Raw genomic sequence first — 19,290 nt, 5'->3', positions numbered from 1 at the left:
CTTTAAGAAAGATGTTCCCAAAGTGTTCCTCCTCCAAATTCTACATGTGAGGTAATGTGTGAACAACTAAAAATAAAAATACCATCTTCTAAGTTGTATGATGCTATAAGTGGTTACTACTAGCAGACTGGTCTCACATTTGGGAAGTTAAGCAAATGTAACTAATATGTGTGAGAAAGCTGGCTGCCCATCTGGTTAAGAGGTGAACATGTAATTTCTGCAGCATTAGTCCCAATAATACACACAAAAAATGATATAACAGAAGGCTGCGGAAGAAATAACAACTGCTGACCGGAAAATGATAGGAGCCTCAGAGATGCTTGGCTTTTAGGCTCACAGAGACCCACATAGACTAATCTCACTGAAAACAGACTCAGCCTCTTCAGGATAATAATGTGAAATAGACTGTCATAGATAAACAAATATTACTTTTCCATTCTGTACAAGAAAGAATGGAATGTCTTTTTATTTTGTTAAAGCCAGAGATGGAGACTTCCACAGTCCCAGTGGTCAAGACTTCACCTTCCAATGCAGGGAATGTGGGTTCAATACGTGGTCAGGGAGCTAAGATTACACATGCCTTGAAGCCAAAAATAACATAAATATAAACAACAGAATATAAACAACAGAAGCAATACTGTAATTAATTAAATAAAGACTTTAGAAATGGTCCACATTAAAAAAAAAAAAAAAGCAAAAACATGTAACTCAACAACAACAACAAAAAACAGAGATAGGGAATTCCCAGGCAGTCCAGTGGTTGGGACTGGGTGCTTTTACAGACTGCCAACCTTGCAGTTTCAAACCCTCCTAGGAGAACTAAGATCTCACATGCTGCTCAGTTTGGCAAAACAAGACAAAACAAAACCCCAAAGTATTAAAAAAAAAAAAAATCACACTTTGGTACTATTCAGAGGAAGACAGTTGAGAAAAGGGGGCTGAAAGAAAGGGGTGTGGTTTTTCCTCAAGCTATGACTCTTTTCATCAAAATAATGGCAGTTAGAGGAAAGAGCCGTTGATGTAAAGTGGAAATGAGTGGATGTTGATAAGGATTTTAGCTGTAGCTTTTTAGAAGTGTTAGTATCCCCTTAATTGCACAAAAATATCAGCCTTCAAAATATATGTGCTGTCAGTTTCCCAGTGCGGTTCTGCATTTTTCCAGCCTCCTCATCAGGCCCCACGTCTCTCTGCCTTCCTAGGCTTGTCCACCCTGCAGGCCGTGCTGGATTCTGCCGCCGAGAAGAAGTGGCAAGTGACTGCCATCAACGTGGGGAACATTAACAACGACAAGAAAGATGAGACCTACCGCTCCCTCTTCCAGGATCTGGAGCTAAAAAAGGAGCGGCGTGTCATCCTGGACTGTGAGCGGGACAAAGTCAACGACATCGTAGACCAGGTTTGCTCCTCTGTTTCCTAAGGCACCAAATTTAGAGGCTGCGTGCAGTGTCAGCGTTTGCAGAGTGTGTGTGAGATGCTGGTGCAGCAGTTTTGCCGGTTTAGGGAGGATACAGCACAGATCATCAGTTAGATTATCTCTGGCTTCATTGAGCAATAACAGGCGGTCCCCAACAACGCAGACACATCACACTAATCATTACATATATTCAGTACATGATTCCTGGCTCATGTTGTGTATGGTAATTGTTGTCCTAAACTTCAGTATTTTGAAATGGAAATTTAAAATCCAGTTCCTTTGAACTTTTTAGAGATAAAGACATAGACACATATTAAGTGAAAATAAGTCTGAGTCCTAAGGGAAAATAAGTAATATATGAGTTCTTTGGCAAGACATGAAGGATCAAACATTTAGGATAATACAATGTGGTATGCTAAACCTGGATTGTTGTCTGAATGGGTTTACGTCTTCAGAAAGAGCAGCTGTTTATTTTTCCAAGAAGAAATTTTTTCCTCCTAATAGGTAGGTTTTGTGTCACTTATGAAAATAAAATACATAGTGGAGATATACTTCGTCCTTTCTGTTTGAGAAGTAAACTGATGTATTAATTTGCAGTATTTTAAAGAATAACATGATACCAGAGATACAGATGCTTTATCTGTGCTCTTCACGTGATTTTTCTTTCAAAATTTAAGATCTTTCAGAATGCAACAACCATGTAGTGATATTCAAGGGATAGAAATAAAGTCATGTTATACAGACAGGGGGATGACCAGGGGTGGTGGTGAAAAGCATCAGAATTTACCGACTGAAGTCTCCTCCACTGGGATCTGCTTCTTTTCCAACTGAAAATGTATATTTATATTTTCCTTGCAATAATGCTATAATATTCATTTATATGTTATTTACACATATAAATGAATATATATAAAATTATTCCTTGGAATAATATAGGATTGGAAATAAAATATGCAGTTTACCATGCATATATTCTCTCTCTAGGCTTTGAAGAGAAAATTAGATTCATTAATCTGTATAACACAAAACATTTTGCAAATGCAAATGTTGATGAAGCCTTAATTGATATAGAATAATACAAGGCCTAAGATATACAAAATAGATTTCTCATGAAACATTGAATAAGTGAACAAAACTAGCTTGTTATGAGGAAGAACAAAATGTCATATGCCAGAGAAGTGAACATATCAGTAGAAAAGTCTTAATCTTATCTCAGGATGTGAGACTGGGATTGTTTTTAACCTGAAGGCCTCTTGTTCAAATGTGACCTCAACAACTCATTTGAATTTCAGAAGAGATTCTCATTAAAACTGAATTTTAATAATAGTCATTAGTCTTTGGTTTTAAAAATGTGTGTGTTCATGACTCATCATAATACAGGTTGGTGAAAGCCTATAAGAAAATATTTCCTTCAAAACCAGAAGAGAGAAACTATGAGAACAACTGGGAATATAGAGAATGGAACTTCTTAACATTTATTTTATTGAAGTATAGTTGCTTTACAATGTTAGTTCGTTTCTCCTATACAGCAAAGTGATTGAGTTATATCTATCTATATCTATCTATATATATACATTCTTTCTTATATTCTTTTCCATGATGGTTTATCAAATATCGAATAGAGTTCTCTGTGCTATACACTAGGACTTTGCTATTTATCCATTCTATATATAATAGTTTGAATTTGCTAATCCCCAAATCCCAGTCCTTCACTCCCCCATCTCTCCCTCTCGGCAACCAAAAATCTGTTCTCTATGTCTGTGAGACCATTTCTGTTTCGTAGGTAAGTTCCTTTGTATCATATTTTAGATCCCACATGCAAATAATATCATATGGTATTTGTCTTTGGCTTATTTCATTTAGTATGGTAATCTCTAGATCCATCAGTGTTGCTGCAAATGATGTTCCTTCATGGAATGGAATGTTTTGAAACAAATAATACATGGTTATGATTAAATAAATGTCCATATCAAAATGTACACAGTATCTTGGGCATATATTTTATTTGAATGTACAGTGTGCATGTGTGCATTTATTGAGGACATTATATGTGTCTGGAATGAGGGATACAGAGAAAGGAAAGAAAGCCTAGACCACACCCCATGAATTCACTGTTTAGAGGGGAATGAAAGTGTTCATACATAATCAGGGCTGCAGTATTGCAGGTTATAATGCAATGTGGTCTAAGGGCATGGAGGAGGAAGTATTAACAGGAGTTGGAAGATTTATGAAAGGTTCACACACGGGTACCACTTGGCTGGCTGGCTTGTGTCCAAGCCTTCATGTGTTTGTTCAATAAATTTCTCTCAGCATCTAATGTTTGCCAGACAGGCACTGCAGCAGATCCAAAAACATAATGTTAAACAGAACTGGCCTGCCCCGTCAAGGTGAACAGTCATGATGTTTTACGGTTCAATAAATATGCAACTATAATAATGCTATGTACTATTAAGGAACAGAACAGGATATTATGAGAAAAAAAGTTGAACATAAAAGTAATTTCAATTGAGAGATCATTGAAGGCCTTTGTTGAATAGAGTTTACTAGGCAAAATGTAGGTCTGTGGTACATTTAAAGAAAAGGAAACACTATTCGCTTATTCCCTCTGTCAAGAGAATGGAGATGAGACAAAACTTTATATTCCTAATAGCTTAAATTAGTTAGAAATAGAATTAAACAATGGTAGTCTTGAGTACTTTATCACTTAATAAAATCTTAGAAACACCTGTTTCTAGTTGTGATTAGGTGGGAAAAGGACTCAGACATCAAAAGCATTTAGAAATTAACAAACTTACTGTTGATAGTATAATACTAATGGCTCCACAAAACATAAATATGATTGTATGGCTGATACTAATTCTTAGGCAGAAGTAGGGCTAGATCATTTTCATATTTCTTCTTTCTGTCAATGAACACACAAGTCAAGGACTTCTACTTCTGGTAGCATCGTTTATACTGCGATTTTTCTTAATTCCCGGAAGGAAGACATGCATGATTGATACAGTAGGATGACCAGTAAGGACAGTCAATAGATGCCAGTAGGAAATATGAGACATGATCATCTAAATTCAGCTTATGTTAGTTAATTAAAACGCATTTCATTTAGGAGGATATATTTTCTTCAAAATCCTACCTTCAATACAAAGTGTTTTTTTCTGGGAAAAGGCAATTTAGTTGTGTAACATAAAAAGAAGTTAAAAAATAATGTAAACCCAAACTCCCTTCCAAATAGCGACCACTTAGAAGCAAAGTCTGCCGTATGAGGTAGTGGTGAAATATGTTGAAATCCTTCTAGGGTTTGGCCCTCCACTTGTTTTTTGATGGGGTTCGATCCCTGGGTTGGGAAGGCCCCCTGGAGAAGGGAAAGGCTACTCACTCCAGTATTCTAGCCTGGAGAATTCCATGGACTGTATAGTCCATGGGGTCGCAAAAGCTCAGAGAAGACTCAGCGACTTTCACTTGCTCTTTGAGCACCTCACTTTGTCTTGGATGAGGAAGTGGATTCAGGAAGGGAATCTTCTAGGAGGTAGTGATTTAGGCTGGGGTTCGCTGTGCCTCAAGAGACAAAGATGGTGGTGGGGGAACTTTCCAAGCAGAGTCAATGGGATCTATGAAAGCCCTGAGGTGATGGAAAGAAACCTTTTGTGCACAAAGAAACTGAAAGAGGACTCTAACTCTAGTTAGAGAGGGAGAAGATGGACCTGGATTTTGCTACATATGAAGGATTTTGATCATTTTGCTAAAAGCAAAGAGAAGCCCCCAAAATAGTTTAATAAGGGACTGAGCTAATGTTTTCCAATTTTTATTAGCATGCGATGCTTTGCATAGGTGTAACTATTTCCTTAAAAATAGAAATTACAGTTGAGTATCTAAGTACCACTCTACAGCATGGCTATTTCACCCACTTTTCTTTGTCAGTGATTTAGATCAGTGAGGGGTCCAGTTGATTCAGTAATGTCCAAGATTGTTGTGAGCATTACCAACAATTGCTTGTTCCATTTGGTGTTTATCTCACCATTGATTTTTGACTTGGATTTGTGTAGAAAAATTAGCTTCCCTGATATTTTGCTGCTTCAAACTGGAAATAACAATGTTCATTGTAACTAGGCTAAAATTATTTCAAGATTCTTAAGATTGGAATATTATTTTACAGTCCTCCTTTAGAATTCTGTCATATACTTCTTAATATTCTTTTAAAACTCATGTACTATTATAAAATACATGTGTAATTTTTTTAGTTGTTGGCTTCTTGAATGGTAAAATTTATAAAGCACTGAAATGTATGTTTACTTTTTTCAGAGAGAAATAGTCTCTGAATTTGATAATCATGTTTTATCACATTTGACTCTTTGTAGATGATCAAGAAACATAGTAAAAAAAATTTTAATTTTCTGAATCAAGTCATAAGTAATTTTACATTTGCATTACTTACATTTGTTTTTTTTTATCTTTGTCAGGTTATTACCATTGGAAAACATGTTAAAGGGTACCATTACATCATTGCAAATCTGGTAGGTGAATTAATTATAGTTATTATTTTAACACAGATGCCTATAAATTAAGAACAATCAATAGCTAGGATTTATCAATGGTATTTTTAAAAACGTATTTTGATTACATTGGTCAGTTAGAAGTGGTGATGTTTTTCTGAATTTGTTATGTTTTAGATTTACTTTCCACTTTATATTTCCTAATCACTTTCCTATTATTATAAATGATGTGAGAAATGATAGAACAATATTGACAAGCTTATGCTTTGTGTTACAAGTCATATGCTTTGTGTTAACAGAGGGAAAATTTTCAAAAAGATAAAATTTTGTTGTCCAAATTTCCTCTTATTTTTGTCACTATAATTTATAAATATTACCCTTTACCCATTTCTTTAAAGTTCTTTGTGTGTAAATGCACATTTGTGAGACTGTGTCTTAGTGCAAAAGAAAACCTGGAAATATCTAGAATATTTATATGTCATACATTATTTATTTCTGATTTCCTACTTGCTGTATAAGCAACACAATGAAAACTGAATTACTACAGTTGATCACTTTTTCTTTGAGATTCCTCTAAAATTTAGATTATACTGAAACACATGTGTGTATTGCTCAGTTGTGTCTCTTTGCGACACTATGGACTATAACTCACCAGGCTCCTCTGTCCATGGGATTTCTCAGGCAAGAATACAGGAGTGGGTTTCCATTTCCTCCTCCAGGGGATCTTCCCAACCCGAGGATCGGACCCACATCTCCTGTGCTGGCAGGCGGATTCTTTACCACTGAATCACCCGAGAAGCCCCTATATTGAAACATCCTAGTGGTTAATTGCATCTCCCTTTCTTCAGTATAGCCAAAGTCAATTTAGAATTATCACTAGATGTTTCCGTTTTTCAAAACAATTTTTAAATCAGAATAAAATGAGCTCCAGGTTTTAGTGTTCCAAAGGTTTACAATCTTTATTAAATGTGACTCTGTATAATTGAGGGCTGCCTCTCCCCAACCTGAGAAAAAACGTGATTAGAAGAGGGACAAAAGAAGAGAATGAGAATGTATTCTCCACAGCATTATCGGACTCTGAGGTTTCCTATTTATACAATGAAGATCTGTGTCGTGGCTTCTGCAATATTAGATTGTTATATCACAAGACATTACTTCTAGTAGTCGTGGAGAGATTGAAAAAGCCCACAATTTTACAGGTGATAAGTATTGTTTTCAGCATTGATAAAGAATATTAAACCCTAGACATACATGCTATTGGGGAAAGCTGGTTGTTCAATATAAAATTTCTGTTTGGCAATGAAATAGCTATTCTAAAAACTCTTTAGAACTTACTTACCAGTTGGCTTATAGACCCTAAATGACTCCTGACTAGAGAAGCAAGAGTTAAAATAAATGCAGCTCTGTAATCAGCCTTTCCAGAACCGTTCTGTGCAAGGAACAGTCTGGACAGTCAGTCCCCATGTGAATTATGCTATTTGATGAACAGCATAGAGTCACACTGAAAGCTGTGATCTTTAAAAATGTCCAGATGGAGAAGTTATATCGGAACATGGAGAAATAATGACAGAAGGAGGTCCATTTGAGAGTTGATATGAAAAAGGAAATATGTGTTTGAATGACCAAAGTAAAAAGAGTCAAAAATAACAGCAACTTCTTGCTGCTGTCATGCTTCTGGGGAAAAGTCTATCTAATATTTTATCTGAATTCAAGTGGTGTTTTTCCTTTTCTAAATACTTTGTATCCTCACCATATGGAACTTCTGGTGAATCAGTAGATTCAAAGAATCTGTAGAGTGCTGCAGTTTCTGAGAATTTCTAGAGCACTTGAAAATTTCCCTGACATTTAAAATTGAAGAATGCCATCCAAAGTTGAAGGGCTTTCATCTTCTAAACTCTTGATTGGACTTGCATGCTTTCCCTTCCAGTGGCTAATGAGTGTAAGAGGAAGTGGTTGTAATAGATAGAAAAATCCTCAGATATTATTGTCGGCTCATTTCTTCAGGAATTGCTGAAAGCTTGATTAACCTCCCCAACAGGATGTGGTTCCGTTCCCGATATATCATTAAAAGAGATAAAGTCATAGGGAATGCAATTTTCCTTTCTTCAGCCCTTCATATACAAATTAAAAGCCTTGCCCATCCACCCACTTGACTCTGTCTACAATGAGGCTCACTCATCAACCAGCCCGACTTGGGCACATACAAATTTCAAGAATCATTTCAGCATCTTCCTCTTAGACTGCCAAGCATTACTAGGCATTTGAGAAAAATATTTGCCATGAAGGACACAGTACAAATAAACAAGTAAAGAGAAACAGGGCAGTCAGGAATCAGAACAATGCTTCAAATTTTAAGAATATGTTCAGAGAAAGAGGAGAAAATGTTATCCATAAAGAAAAGAAAAGGATGCTAAAAAAAACGGAACAAGAAAGAGCTCTGGGAAATTAACTTTTTTTTTTCTAAAATCACATGTAAATTGAGTAATTTGGAAGGTAAATTTAAGAAAATCTTTCAAATTATGTAGCAAAATGGCAATACAATATAAAATGGTGTGTGTGGAGAAGACTAAGGGACTGAGATGTTTAACCTAAGAGTGACATCTCAATAATAAACTTTGTAGAAACAGAAATAGTGAAAAAAAAAAAAAAGAAGAAGGAAGTTATCAAAGAAATGTTCAGAAAAAATCCTGGTATTGAATGACACACAACTGCCTATTGGGTACACACAGTAATGAACGACAGAAGGTTTCGTATTTTAATCAAAATATCATCATGAAATTTCAGAGATAAATAAAAGATCTTAAAGGTATTGACAGGTGTGGGCCAGGGAGGAGTATGAAACAGGTCACATGCAAAAAATGATTAGAAATAGTGATATTGTAATTTTTAATAAAAAACAAAAGTCTCTGGAACAATGCCTTCAGATTATGAGGATTTCAATTTAAAATTGAAATTTTAAGTTTTGACCAGACAAAATACCGGTCAATTGTCAGAGCAAAATAAAGGTAGTTACAGGCATTCAGTGTCTCCAAAAACGTACCTCCATGTGTCTCAGAGGACTTCTGCAGACTCTAGCAGAAGGAAGGAGTAAAACAAGAAAGAAAAATGATACGGAGAATCTGCTCAGAAAAGTGGGGAGGGGCATTTCAGGGGAACGATGGCAGAGCAAATTGAAAGAGGAACCAATCAGGTTGCAGCATTAAGGAGGAAGGCTCCAGGACACAGGAAAAATAGATTACTTGCAATGTTTGAATATTTTATTTCAAAAAAGCTTTACTTGTATAAACATGAAATTTTTTTGTGGAGCAACCAGAAAAAATTAAGGATAAGTACAGAGAAAGTTCTAGTAGTGAAAAAAATGCAGATATCATCAACATTAGAAGGAAATATTATGTAAGAAGGAAAATGAAATCCTAGCACATTGTCTGGCTTTACTCTAAATAACAGAATTTTAAATATGAAAACAGTGAACATGAAAATGGGATGAGAGATAGATGGTTTGGTTATGAGACTTACTCATCTAGCAGAAGTATAAACTCATAAGAAAACTTAGCATGGTTAAGTTAGGAAAAAAAGAGCAAAAATGTTTCATGCAGAAATATGGAGGCAAATACATGCAAAACAAAAATTACTGAAATGGATTGTTTTGAAGAGCTTAACTAATGCGTGTGTGGGGCAGAACAGAAAATCTGTGATTTTTATTGTATATATTTTTCCTTTATTTGAATTATTTTGATAAAAAGAAAAAACAGAAACATAATTCACCAACAAAATATAGATAATTATCCTCCACACAAATAATATTAAACTATATTTTTAATATCAGCAACAAAGAAAAGACTCTCTTACATTTTAGAGTCAAAATATTTTCACTTCTTTTGCACAGTGATGTGGAATAGTATATAAAGTGAAAATATTTATAATCATGACTTTTAAAAATTGTGATTTCATCATTCGGAGAATGTGCTCCTAAACTGAAGTACAGTTTAAATCAGCACAGTATTTGAAGTCAGTGGAAACACCATGTGATAGTTTTAGTGATGACTGCATTCATCCTGATAGTACAGTAGAAGTGAGTTTTTAAAAATTAAATACATTTTATAAAAACTAAGTTTCATGCTTAATTGCTTTCAAGTAATGACAAAGCATTTGGAACCTTTCCTTCTCTTTTAAAAGGTTTTATATTATCTGAGAGAATGAACAATTTAAATAGCAATAACCATCTCACAGTGTTGTAGCTCTTGAAGAACTGGCTTAATGTTTAAATATCTGGTGGTGCTCTGTTGTAGATATAATAAATAAAACCCCATTCTTCTCCTTAGATAAGGATAAATAAGACTCCATTTCAATAATCTGGAGAACTTTTATGTAAGTAGGACCAGTAGACATTCATTGATTAAGGACCACGATAACCAAGATGATGCTAAGTGCTAAAGAAGAATATTGCTGATAAAATGCATGAAACATTTACTGTAGGCTTTTTATATCTCTTTGGTATTCTTTGAAATTTGCAAAACCACAGTTTATAGAGTTATTTGGTAAATGTCAAAGTTATATTTGGTTCTTAATAAAAAAATATGACATAAATGTGTTTTCTGCCCAGGGATTTACCGATGGAGACCTATTAAAAATTCAGTTTGGAGGAGCAAATGTCTCTGGATTTCAGATAGTGGACTATGATGATTCTCTGGTATCTAAGTTTATAGAAAGATGGTCAACACTGGAAGAAAAAGAATACCCTGGAGCACACACAACCACAATTAAGGTACATGTCTATCAGGATCTGCCTCCACCTGCGTCTCCACCTCCTTTCCCACTTCCATTCCAGCCTCCACCTCCACTTCCATCATCACCTCCACCTCTGTCTCTGTCTCTAACTAACTTCTGGTGATTAGCCTGTTCTCTGGGACATCTTATAAAGAAGAAAAAATTTATTTGAATAATTAACAAAATAAATATAGTGCCTTATGCAATCAAAGAATCTTTGAATGTTCTGTGGGTTTTGGCACATTTAAGTCTTTACTTGTTTATTCAATGTATTTCATTGTGTGTACACATACAGGCCTATATTTACTTCTAAATATGAATATTTCTGCTGTTGATAAGAAGGTTTTTATTTTTCTTCTGTTGGTCACTTTATTGAGAGCAGAGATGAGTAAAACCTAAGGGAGAGTGCATGGAACAGTGAGTGGGCTGAGATCATGTTCAACTGCTTTATGAAACTAGAGTTATATGACAATTAAAAGTTGCAGAACATTGTCAAATGTGTAGTGATCTGTTTATCTGTGTGTTATAAAGCACATTGTATAAGAACCAGTCAGGAACAGTGTTATTTCAGATGCCCTCACAGTTATGTTGATACATCCTGGAGAATTTTAGCTGATGCTCTTGTTTTCTGCACAAATGGAAAAAAAAAAAAACAGATATAAATGTTTACCTTTAAATTTGTATCTGGCTGTGAGTCTGGTGCTAGATAAAAATTAGAAGCTCTGAAGTTTTCTGCTTTGGGGTGTGTAAATGGATCCTTTTAATTTTGTGAGAATTTGACACAGAATTAAAGTATCCCATGGGATGTTAAAGAATAGCCCAGAACTAATTTTTCCTCAAAAGTAGGTGGCTTCTTGTTTGGTGACCTTGACTGAGATTCAGCACATATGCATTTATAACAGGGTTATGATCTTGTGGGCATCTTCGTGCAATGGAATTGCTGAGAGTCCACAAGGGGACAGCCATCAGTGTCTGTCCTCACCTGCTGTCAGCAGGGACCTGACTGTGGATCCCATCTGGTGGGATTGCAGGCTTCCCCGCACCCAGACATGGTGCCAGTATAGTTCTCTGACGGAGCTTGCATGTGGCACTCACCCTCAGATGGAGCTGACGTGTTCCTCTGAACACTCTGTTAGTCATCCTGTAGCCTCCCACAGCTGCCGGCTGTGAGAGGATGAAAGCAGATGATTTTTTCTCATGGAAGTCATATCACTATTAAAGTTCATGTGCCATACATCAAAGTTTAAGCAGATTTGGGGGATGAGAGATTGCTGGCAATGTGTTCTGCCAACAGTATTTGGCAGAACAAATATTCTGCCAAAAATGTAGCCAAGATTGCCAACATGTAGCGCCAGATTTCACTTTGTTGGTGACCTTCCTTGCTGTAGCATTTCAGCAAGACTGAAATGCTGGCTCCCTGATGGCCCCTTCTACCAAGTTTCAGAGAGACTGTGATGGCCCTTCCTTGTGAGGCACTCCAGAGAGCACAGGCTGTAAATATAAAAACATAGGCTCTTCCATTTGTTGGGGGTTTTTGTTCCACAGAAAAGCTTAAAGATAAAGTAATGTGTATCCCTGGAGGGGGAACCAGGACCCTGCCCCAAGGCTGCCCTGTTGTCTCTTGGCTTCTCCTTGTCTGTATATCCCCTCCTTTCATGATTAGCAACTGTTTGAACCTACCCTTTGGAACTCGGGGAAGGCCATGAATCCAGATTAAAGGAATGAGGGTGCTTCACATACCCTGATCCTTATCAGAAACCCCACCTTTGAACCATTGCTATAAAACTCCTCATCAATTTCTCCCAGATTGGGACACACAGTTTTTCGAGGCATGAGCTTGCTGTGTCCCCCTTTGCCTCACAAAGCAATAAAGCTGTTCTTTTCTACTTCATCCCCCAAAACAAGTAAGCTCTGAGTCACTGTTTGAATCTAGGCTCAAAAATAAAACAACATTGACAAAGACTTATCAATATTTAGCATAGCTTTGGAAACATAGGTGCCAATAGGAGATATATCTTATATGGCCTTTGAATCCTGGTAAAAAGTATAGAAAATCCATGTGGAGGATGTGCCTTTGGCTGGGAATTCGTCATAACATGGGCATGTATTGCTCATGTACTACAGAGCTGGGAACTGAAGGTAATTTTGAAAAAAATGATCCTTGCCATTGCTAATCCATAGTCAATGTTGGATACAAACATGTCAATAAACAAATATTATATAATACAGAGCAATGCATGTAAAATATGGCAGCTCCTGCACTTGATTAGGAGACTATGGTAGGTAGGATAGTAAAGAAGGCTTTCCAGAGATGGAATGCCTGAGCAGAGCATGGTTGAGCAGGAAAAAAGCAGAGGAGGGTGCTTGGGAAGAAGAACCAGATTGATGAAATAGCATGAGCAATCCAGGGAATTGGGGAGGGGTGCAGTGCCAAGAGATCAAGCTCTTCAGCTGAGTAAGACAGGACTTTCTTGATTGTTTCTCCCATGATTTTTCTCATGGACAGAAGAAAGGAGCAAAATCTAGATAGGGAGCAATATACCATTTCCTAGTATGAACAGGTGGCATATATGATCTGTTCAAGGAAAGGGAGTGAAAGTAATTGTTAATGTGGTTCTTTCTTTGCACATTTTCTTTTGGATCATTGACTATACCAGATGCTTTGCCTGATCATTTAAATCATGTTTTATTATATTACAATAAAAACTTATGCTATAGGCACAAAAACTTATAAAAATGCAGTTCACTGCATCAAATTCTCTCCATGGTTAGGCACTGGAAATTACATAATTTATATTGAGTTGTGGGACTATTAAATTAATGATTATTTTAAAGTTTTAGTGTTCCTTGAAAGTTAATGCAGCTACTATAGTCACCTAAGTAAAATCAATCTTATTCAGTCAATACAAGTAAAATCTTGAATTGTCAATATTTCACATATTTTAATAAACACCAAATATTAATTATGAATGTTAAATTTTTTCATGTCTATATCCTGTACGAAAAAGTAACTCTAGAGTTGTGGCACTGAGATTTTAAATCTGATTCTCTTTCACTAATTTGCTAATGTTCAATGATCATTCATCAATTCAATATACATTTACTGAGTTTTTACTTTGCAAGTGGGCACTGTTACAGGTCTCAGAGAAGACAAACTTCTAGTCTTCGTGGTATCAGATGTCTTCAGGCTAGAAACCAGCAATGACCTTATAACTTAGGAGGGAAATATCTTACTAATGTGTGGAAATCAACACACTCTAAAACTTCTGATTTCTACCCCTGCTGCCTCTTCAGGCCCTGAAAAATTATTCCTGTAACAGTCTTCCACTCTCAGTTGATAGAAACCCTGTCTTCACAATTATCCTTTCAACCAAGGACTTGACTTCTCTCTCACCCTGTAGCCTACAGCCAATCTGTCAGCACAGCCTTCTTCTTCTGCACCCCCTGACACCCAGCCCCCATGGCCTTGCTGCTGGGGATATTGCAGTGATTTCCCAGACTGGATTCCCTTGCTCTACATTTGTCCTTCTATCTTCCAGGCTTGTGGTCTTTTTAAAACTTAAATTGTATTATGCTGCTGACACTGTGTAACTCAGACTGGGACTTGAATCCTTGGTCTTTTAACTGAAGTCTCACCTGGTTTCAGGACTTAATGAAGCTCAGGTTCTTGATGTCTCAGCTCAGAAAGAATTCAGTGAGAGACAATGTGATAGGTAAGAAGTGGATTTATTTAGTGAGAAACACACTCCACAGACAGAGTGTGGGCCATCTCAAAAGGTGAGGATGGTCCCAAGGTCTGGGGTTGTCAGTGTTTATAGGGGCAGTTAATTTCATTGGCTAATGAGTGGGAGAAGTATTCTAGATACTTTGGAAGAAGGGGTGGGGATTTCCAGGAATGGGGCCTCCACCCGCTTTTTGGCCTTGGAACTGTCATGGGCCCTGAGGTTATGTCACTTAGCTTCCTGATGTGTTACGGTGAGTATGTATACTGAGGCTCAAGGTCTAGTGGAAGTGGACTCATCTACCATCTTGGATCCAGTTAGTTCTAATCATGTCATGTCCTGGGGCTATGCTGTTCTTTCAAATGTTGTGCCTGCCCCTTCCCTCCTGTTTCACCTCTGTTCTCCATCCAGGCCACTCGGTGGCCGTCTCTGCCACTGGAGTAAAAGCTACATGCATCCCTTTGGCTCATGTGGCTGCACATACTCTGCCTTCCTCTTCTGGGCTCTTCCCTTGCTCCCTCTGCTTCACTTATGGTGGCCTTTCTACCCATTCTTTTTTTTTTTAATTTTTATTTTATTTTACTTTACAGTACTGTATTGGTTTTGCCTTACATTGACATGAATCCACCACAGGTGTACATGAGTTCCCAATCCTGAACCCCCCTCCCACCTCCCACCCCATATCACCTCTCTGGATCATCCCCATGCACCAGCCCCAAGCATCCTGAATCCTGCATCAAACATAGACTGGCGATTCATTTCTTACATGATAGTATACATGTTTCAATGCCATTCTCCCAAATCATCCCACCCTCTCCCTCTCCCACAGAGTCCAAAAGTCTGCTCTACACATCTGTCTCTTTTGCTGTCTCGCATACAGGGTCACCATTACCATCTTTCTAAATTCCATATATATGTGTTAGTATACTGTATTGGTGTTTTTCTTTCTGGCTTACTTCACTTTGTATGATCGGCTCCAGTTTCACCCATCTCATTAGAACTGATTCAAATGTATTCTTTTTAATGGCTGAGTAATACTCCATTGTGTATATGTACCACAGCTTTCTTATCCCATCTGCTGATGGACATCTAGGTTGTTTCCATGTCCTGGCTATTATAAACAGTGCTGCGATGAACACTGGGGTACATGTGTATCTTTCAATTCTGGTTTCCTCAGTGTATATGCCCAGCAGTGGGATTGCTGGGTCATAAGGCAGTTCTATTTGCATTTTTTTAAGGAATCTCCACACTGTTCTCCATAGTGACTGTACTAGTTTGCATTCCCACCAACAGTGCAAGAGGGTTCCCTTTTCTCCACACCCTCTCCAGCATTTATTGCTTGCAGACTTTTGGATCACAGCCATTCTGACTGGTGTGAAGTGGTACCTCATTGTGGCCTTGATTTTCATTTCTCTAATAATGAGTGATGTTGAGCATCTTTTCATGTGTTTGTTAGCCATCCATTCTTAAGCACAGGAGACCTTCCCCCTCAGCACTGAATCTTCTTTCTTCTGCACTGTTCTCCCCTTCGCATCTGCAAAGCTAAGCCTCCTGCCTTCTGTGATCTTTATTCAGATGCCGTCTCCTCAAGGAAGCTAGCAACAGGCTCTCCGTTTGAAATTGCAATCCCCCCACCCATCAGATTGTGTCCCCTGCCCTTTCCCTGCTCCAGTTTTTTCTGTTTAATACCTCTTTGTGTACTGTATTCATAATGAATTTATTCATTAGTTTGTTAAACGTCTGGCTCCTTCACCTTGAAAGTAAGTGCCATGGAGGCAGGGGTTTTTGGTTGGTGTTTGTTTGTTACCTGATTTTGTTTGTTCCTAGCTCCTAGAAGTAGGCCTAGCACAGAGCAACTCTTTAGCAGAAGGCTTTCTGAATGAACAAAGGAAAGCACCCTTAAGAGGCTCCTATTCCCAGATCTGTAAGCAAGAAAGGCTTCCTTTTTTGAGGGAATCATATGGAATTTAAAACGTGAGGGAGAGATAAGTATTAGAAGAAGGAAGGGAACATGACTTCCCACAAAGTCTCCAGTCCAAGGAAAATATAAATATTTCTCTAAGACTGGAAGTTGAACAGAGGAGTTTTGAGGGAATTCTGAGAAAGAATACTTTATAGACATATATGTGCCTTGTTGACCTCTAAGAAATTATTTGTCTTATTCTGAGGGTTTCTCAGGTGATGCTAGTGGTAAAGAACCCATCTGCTTAATGCAAGAGATATAAAAGACTCAAATTTGATAGCTGGGTCAAGAAGATCTTCTGCAAAAGGGCATGGCAACCCACTCCAACATTCTTGCCTGAAGAATCCACATGGACCAGCCTGATGGGCTATGGTTTCATAGGGTCACAAAGAGCTGGACACAACTGAAGCAACTTAGCAAGCACGAGAGCAGCCAGAACGCTCTAGAGGAGAACGATGGCTTTGATACACAAAGATTATGGGCTGCCCGGGTGACAACAGATCTTGGTGATAGGAGCTTTTAGGAAGATTTCAGGAGCAATGCAGACAATAACTGGTAGTTGTCTGAATGGTGGTTGTGGCATGAGGAGGGAGGGAAATAAATGGATTTGTTACACTTGCCAGTTCTCTTCATTTTATTCAGTTCAGTTCAGTTCATTTCAGTCGCTCAGTCATGTCCGACTCTTTGCGACCCCATGAATCACAGCACGCCAGGCCTCCCTGTCCATCACCAACTCCCGGAGTTCACTCAGACTCAAGTCCATCGAGTCCGTGATGACATCCAGCCATCCCATCCTCGGTCGTCCCCTTCTCCTCCTGCCCCCAATCCCTCCCAGCATCAGAGTCTTTTCCAATGAGTCAGCTCTTCGCATGAGGTGGCCAAAGTACTGGAGTTTCAGCTTTAGCATCATTCCTTCCAAAGAAATCCCAGGGTTGATCTCCTTCAGAATGGACTGGTTGGATCTCCTTGCAGTCCAAGGGACTCTCAAGAGTCTTCTCCAACACCACAGTTCAAAAGCATCAATTCTCCGGCTCTCAGCCTTCTTCACAGTCCAACTCTCACATCCATACATGACCACAGGAAAAACCATAGCCTTGACTAGACGGACCTTAGTCGGCAAAGTGATGTCTCTGCTTTTGAATATACTATCTAGGTTGGTCATAACTTTTCTTCCAAGGACTAAGCGTCTTTTAATTTCATGGCTACAGTCACCATCTGCAGTGATTTTGGAGCCCCCAAAAATAAAGTCTGACACTGTTTCCACTGTTTTCCCATCTATTTCCCATGAAGTGATGGGACCAGATGCCATGATCTTCGTTTTCTGAATGTTGAGCTTTAAGCCAACTTTTTCACTCTCCTCTTTCACTTTCATCAAGAGGCTTTTTAGGTCCTCTTCACTTTCTGCCATAAGGGTGGTGTCATCTGCATATCTGAGGTGATTGATATTTCTCCTGGCAATCTTGATTCCAGCTTGTGTTTCTTCCAGTCCAGCATTTCTCATGATGTACTCTGCATAGAAGTTAAATAAGCAGGGTAACCGTATACAGCCTTAACATACTCCTTTTCCTATTTGGAACCAGTCTGTTGTTCCATGTCCAGTTCTAACTGTTGCTTCCTGACCTGCATACAGATTTCTCAAGAGGCAGGTTAGGTGGTCTGGTATTCCCATCTCTCTCAGAATTTTCCACAGTTGATTGTGATCCACACAGTCAAAGGCTTTGGCATAGTCAATAAAGCAGAAATAGATGTTTTTCTGGAACTCTCTTGCTTCTTCCATGATCCAGCGGATGTTGGCAATTTGGTCTCTGGTTCCTGTGCCTTTTCTAAAACTAGCTTGAACATCAGGGAGTTCATGGTTCACGTATTGCTGAAATCTGGCTTGGAGAATTTTGAGCATTACTTTACTAGCATGTGAGATGAGTGCAATCATGCGGTAGTTTGAGCATTCTTTGGCATTGCCTTTCTTTGGAATTGGAATGAAAACTGACCTTTCCCAGTCCTGTGGCCACTGCTGAGTTTTCCAAATTGCAAAAATCACAACCCTACATTTGTAATATATGAATATAAATTCAGTTGAGAGGTATTTGTGGATTGAAAACAAGATTCGGAAAGACACTCTGCATCCTTCTAGTAGCCCCACAGCTCATGCCGGGATTTGCACAGAATAGGCACATAAGAGAGATTTGTAGAAATGAAGAGGAATGAAGTTAAAAATAAGTCAATATTTTGAATATATCAAGACAGGGGGAAAGGAAAAAATAGATAATTATAATTGCCATAAGATGAGGTTTAAATTTTTGTCCTGAGCATCTGTTGTGTTCTTTTACTCAGCTGTGGCAGAAAAGTAGTGTTATTTTGCTGGCTGAAATATAAAATTCTATAGTAATCAGATCTGAAGTATCATGGCTACTGCTGCTGCCAAGTTGCTTCAGTCGTGTCCAACTCTGTGCGATCCCATAGACGGCAGCCCACACCTGGGTTTAAATGGAACAGTTGCAGTGAGCATTTTACCTTTCTCAAAAAAAGATGTTGACAAAGAGACAGATGATTTAGATGATTTGACACTATCTTAAAACTAATTTGCACACATTTCTGTTTTGAGATAGATTTTTGGTGTTTTCAGGGTCTTCAATGGCTTGCAGTATATAACCATCTATTGTACCTTGTCATGTGGACAGTTTGGACCTAGTTTGAATTGTGTCTGTTGGGACCTGCAGGTGTTAAGGAATTCAACCATAATATAGGACTGGCATTGTATGTCACCTTAAATAATGGCTTTCCTCCAAGAATCCCATTACACTCAGAAAAAGACTTAAAACAGGAATTCAAACTTTCTTAATTATCAGGCCTGTTGAAAAATAGTATAATCACTTTGAGTTGAGTAATTAGCATCATGCATTAAATGTGCTGTGGTGGCTTCATGAAAATGATTCT

The 19,290-nt window shown here is 37.9% G+C and overlaps 1 protein-coding gene across 2 annotated transcripts in view; it reads left to right on the top strand.

Moving 5' to 3' along the window:
• The window catches only part of GRIA2 (glutamate ionotropic receptor AMPA type subunit 2), a 194,248-nt gene that overhangs the window by 114,056 nt on the left and 60,902 nt on the right, over window positions 1-19,290 (top strand). For both annotated transcript variants that reach the window (XM_069557599.1, XM_069557598.1), the window contains exons 4-6: window positions 1,200-1,396; window positions 5,872-5,925; window positions 10,508-10,669. In XM_069557599.1, the coding sequence (XP_069413700.1) occupies window positions 1,200-1,396; window positions 5,872-5,925; window positions 10,508-10,669 (413 nt within the window). The remainder of the gene's footprint in view (window positions 1-1,199; window positions 1,397-5,871; window positions 5,926-10,507; window positions 10,670-19,290) is intronic.

The sequence above is a fragment of the Ovis canadensis genome, chromosome 17, assembly GCF_042477335.2.
Source record: "Ovis canadensis isolate MfBH-ARS-UI-01 breed Bighorn chromosome 17, ARS-UI_OviCan_v2, whole genome shotgun sequence".
Lineage (NCBI taxonomy): Eukaryota > Metazoa > Chordata > Mammalia > Artiodactyla > Bovidae > Ovis > Ovis canadensis.
Note: the sequence above shows the minus strand (reverse complement) of the source record. Positions and strands in the feature narration are given on the sequence as shown.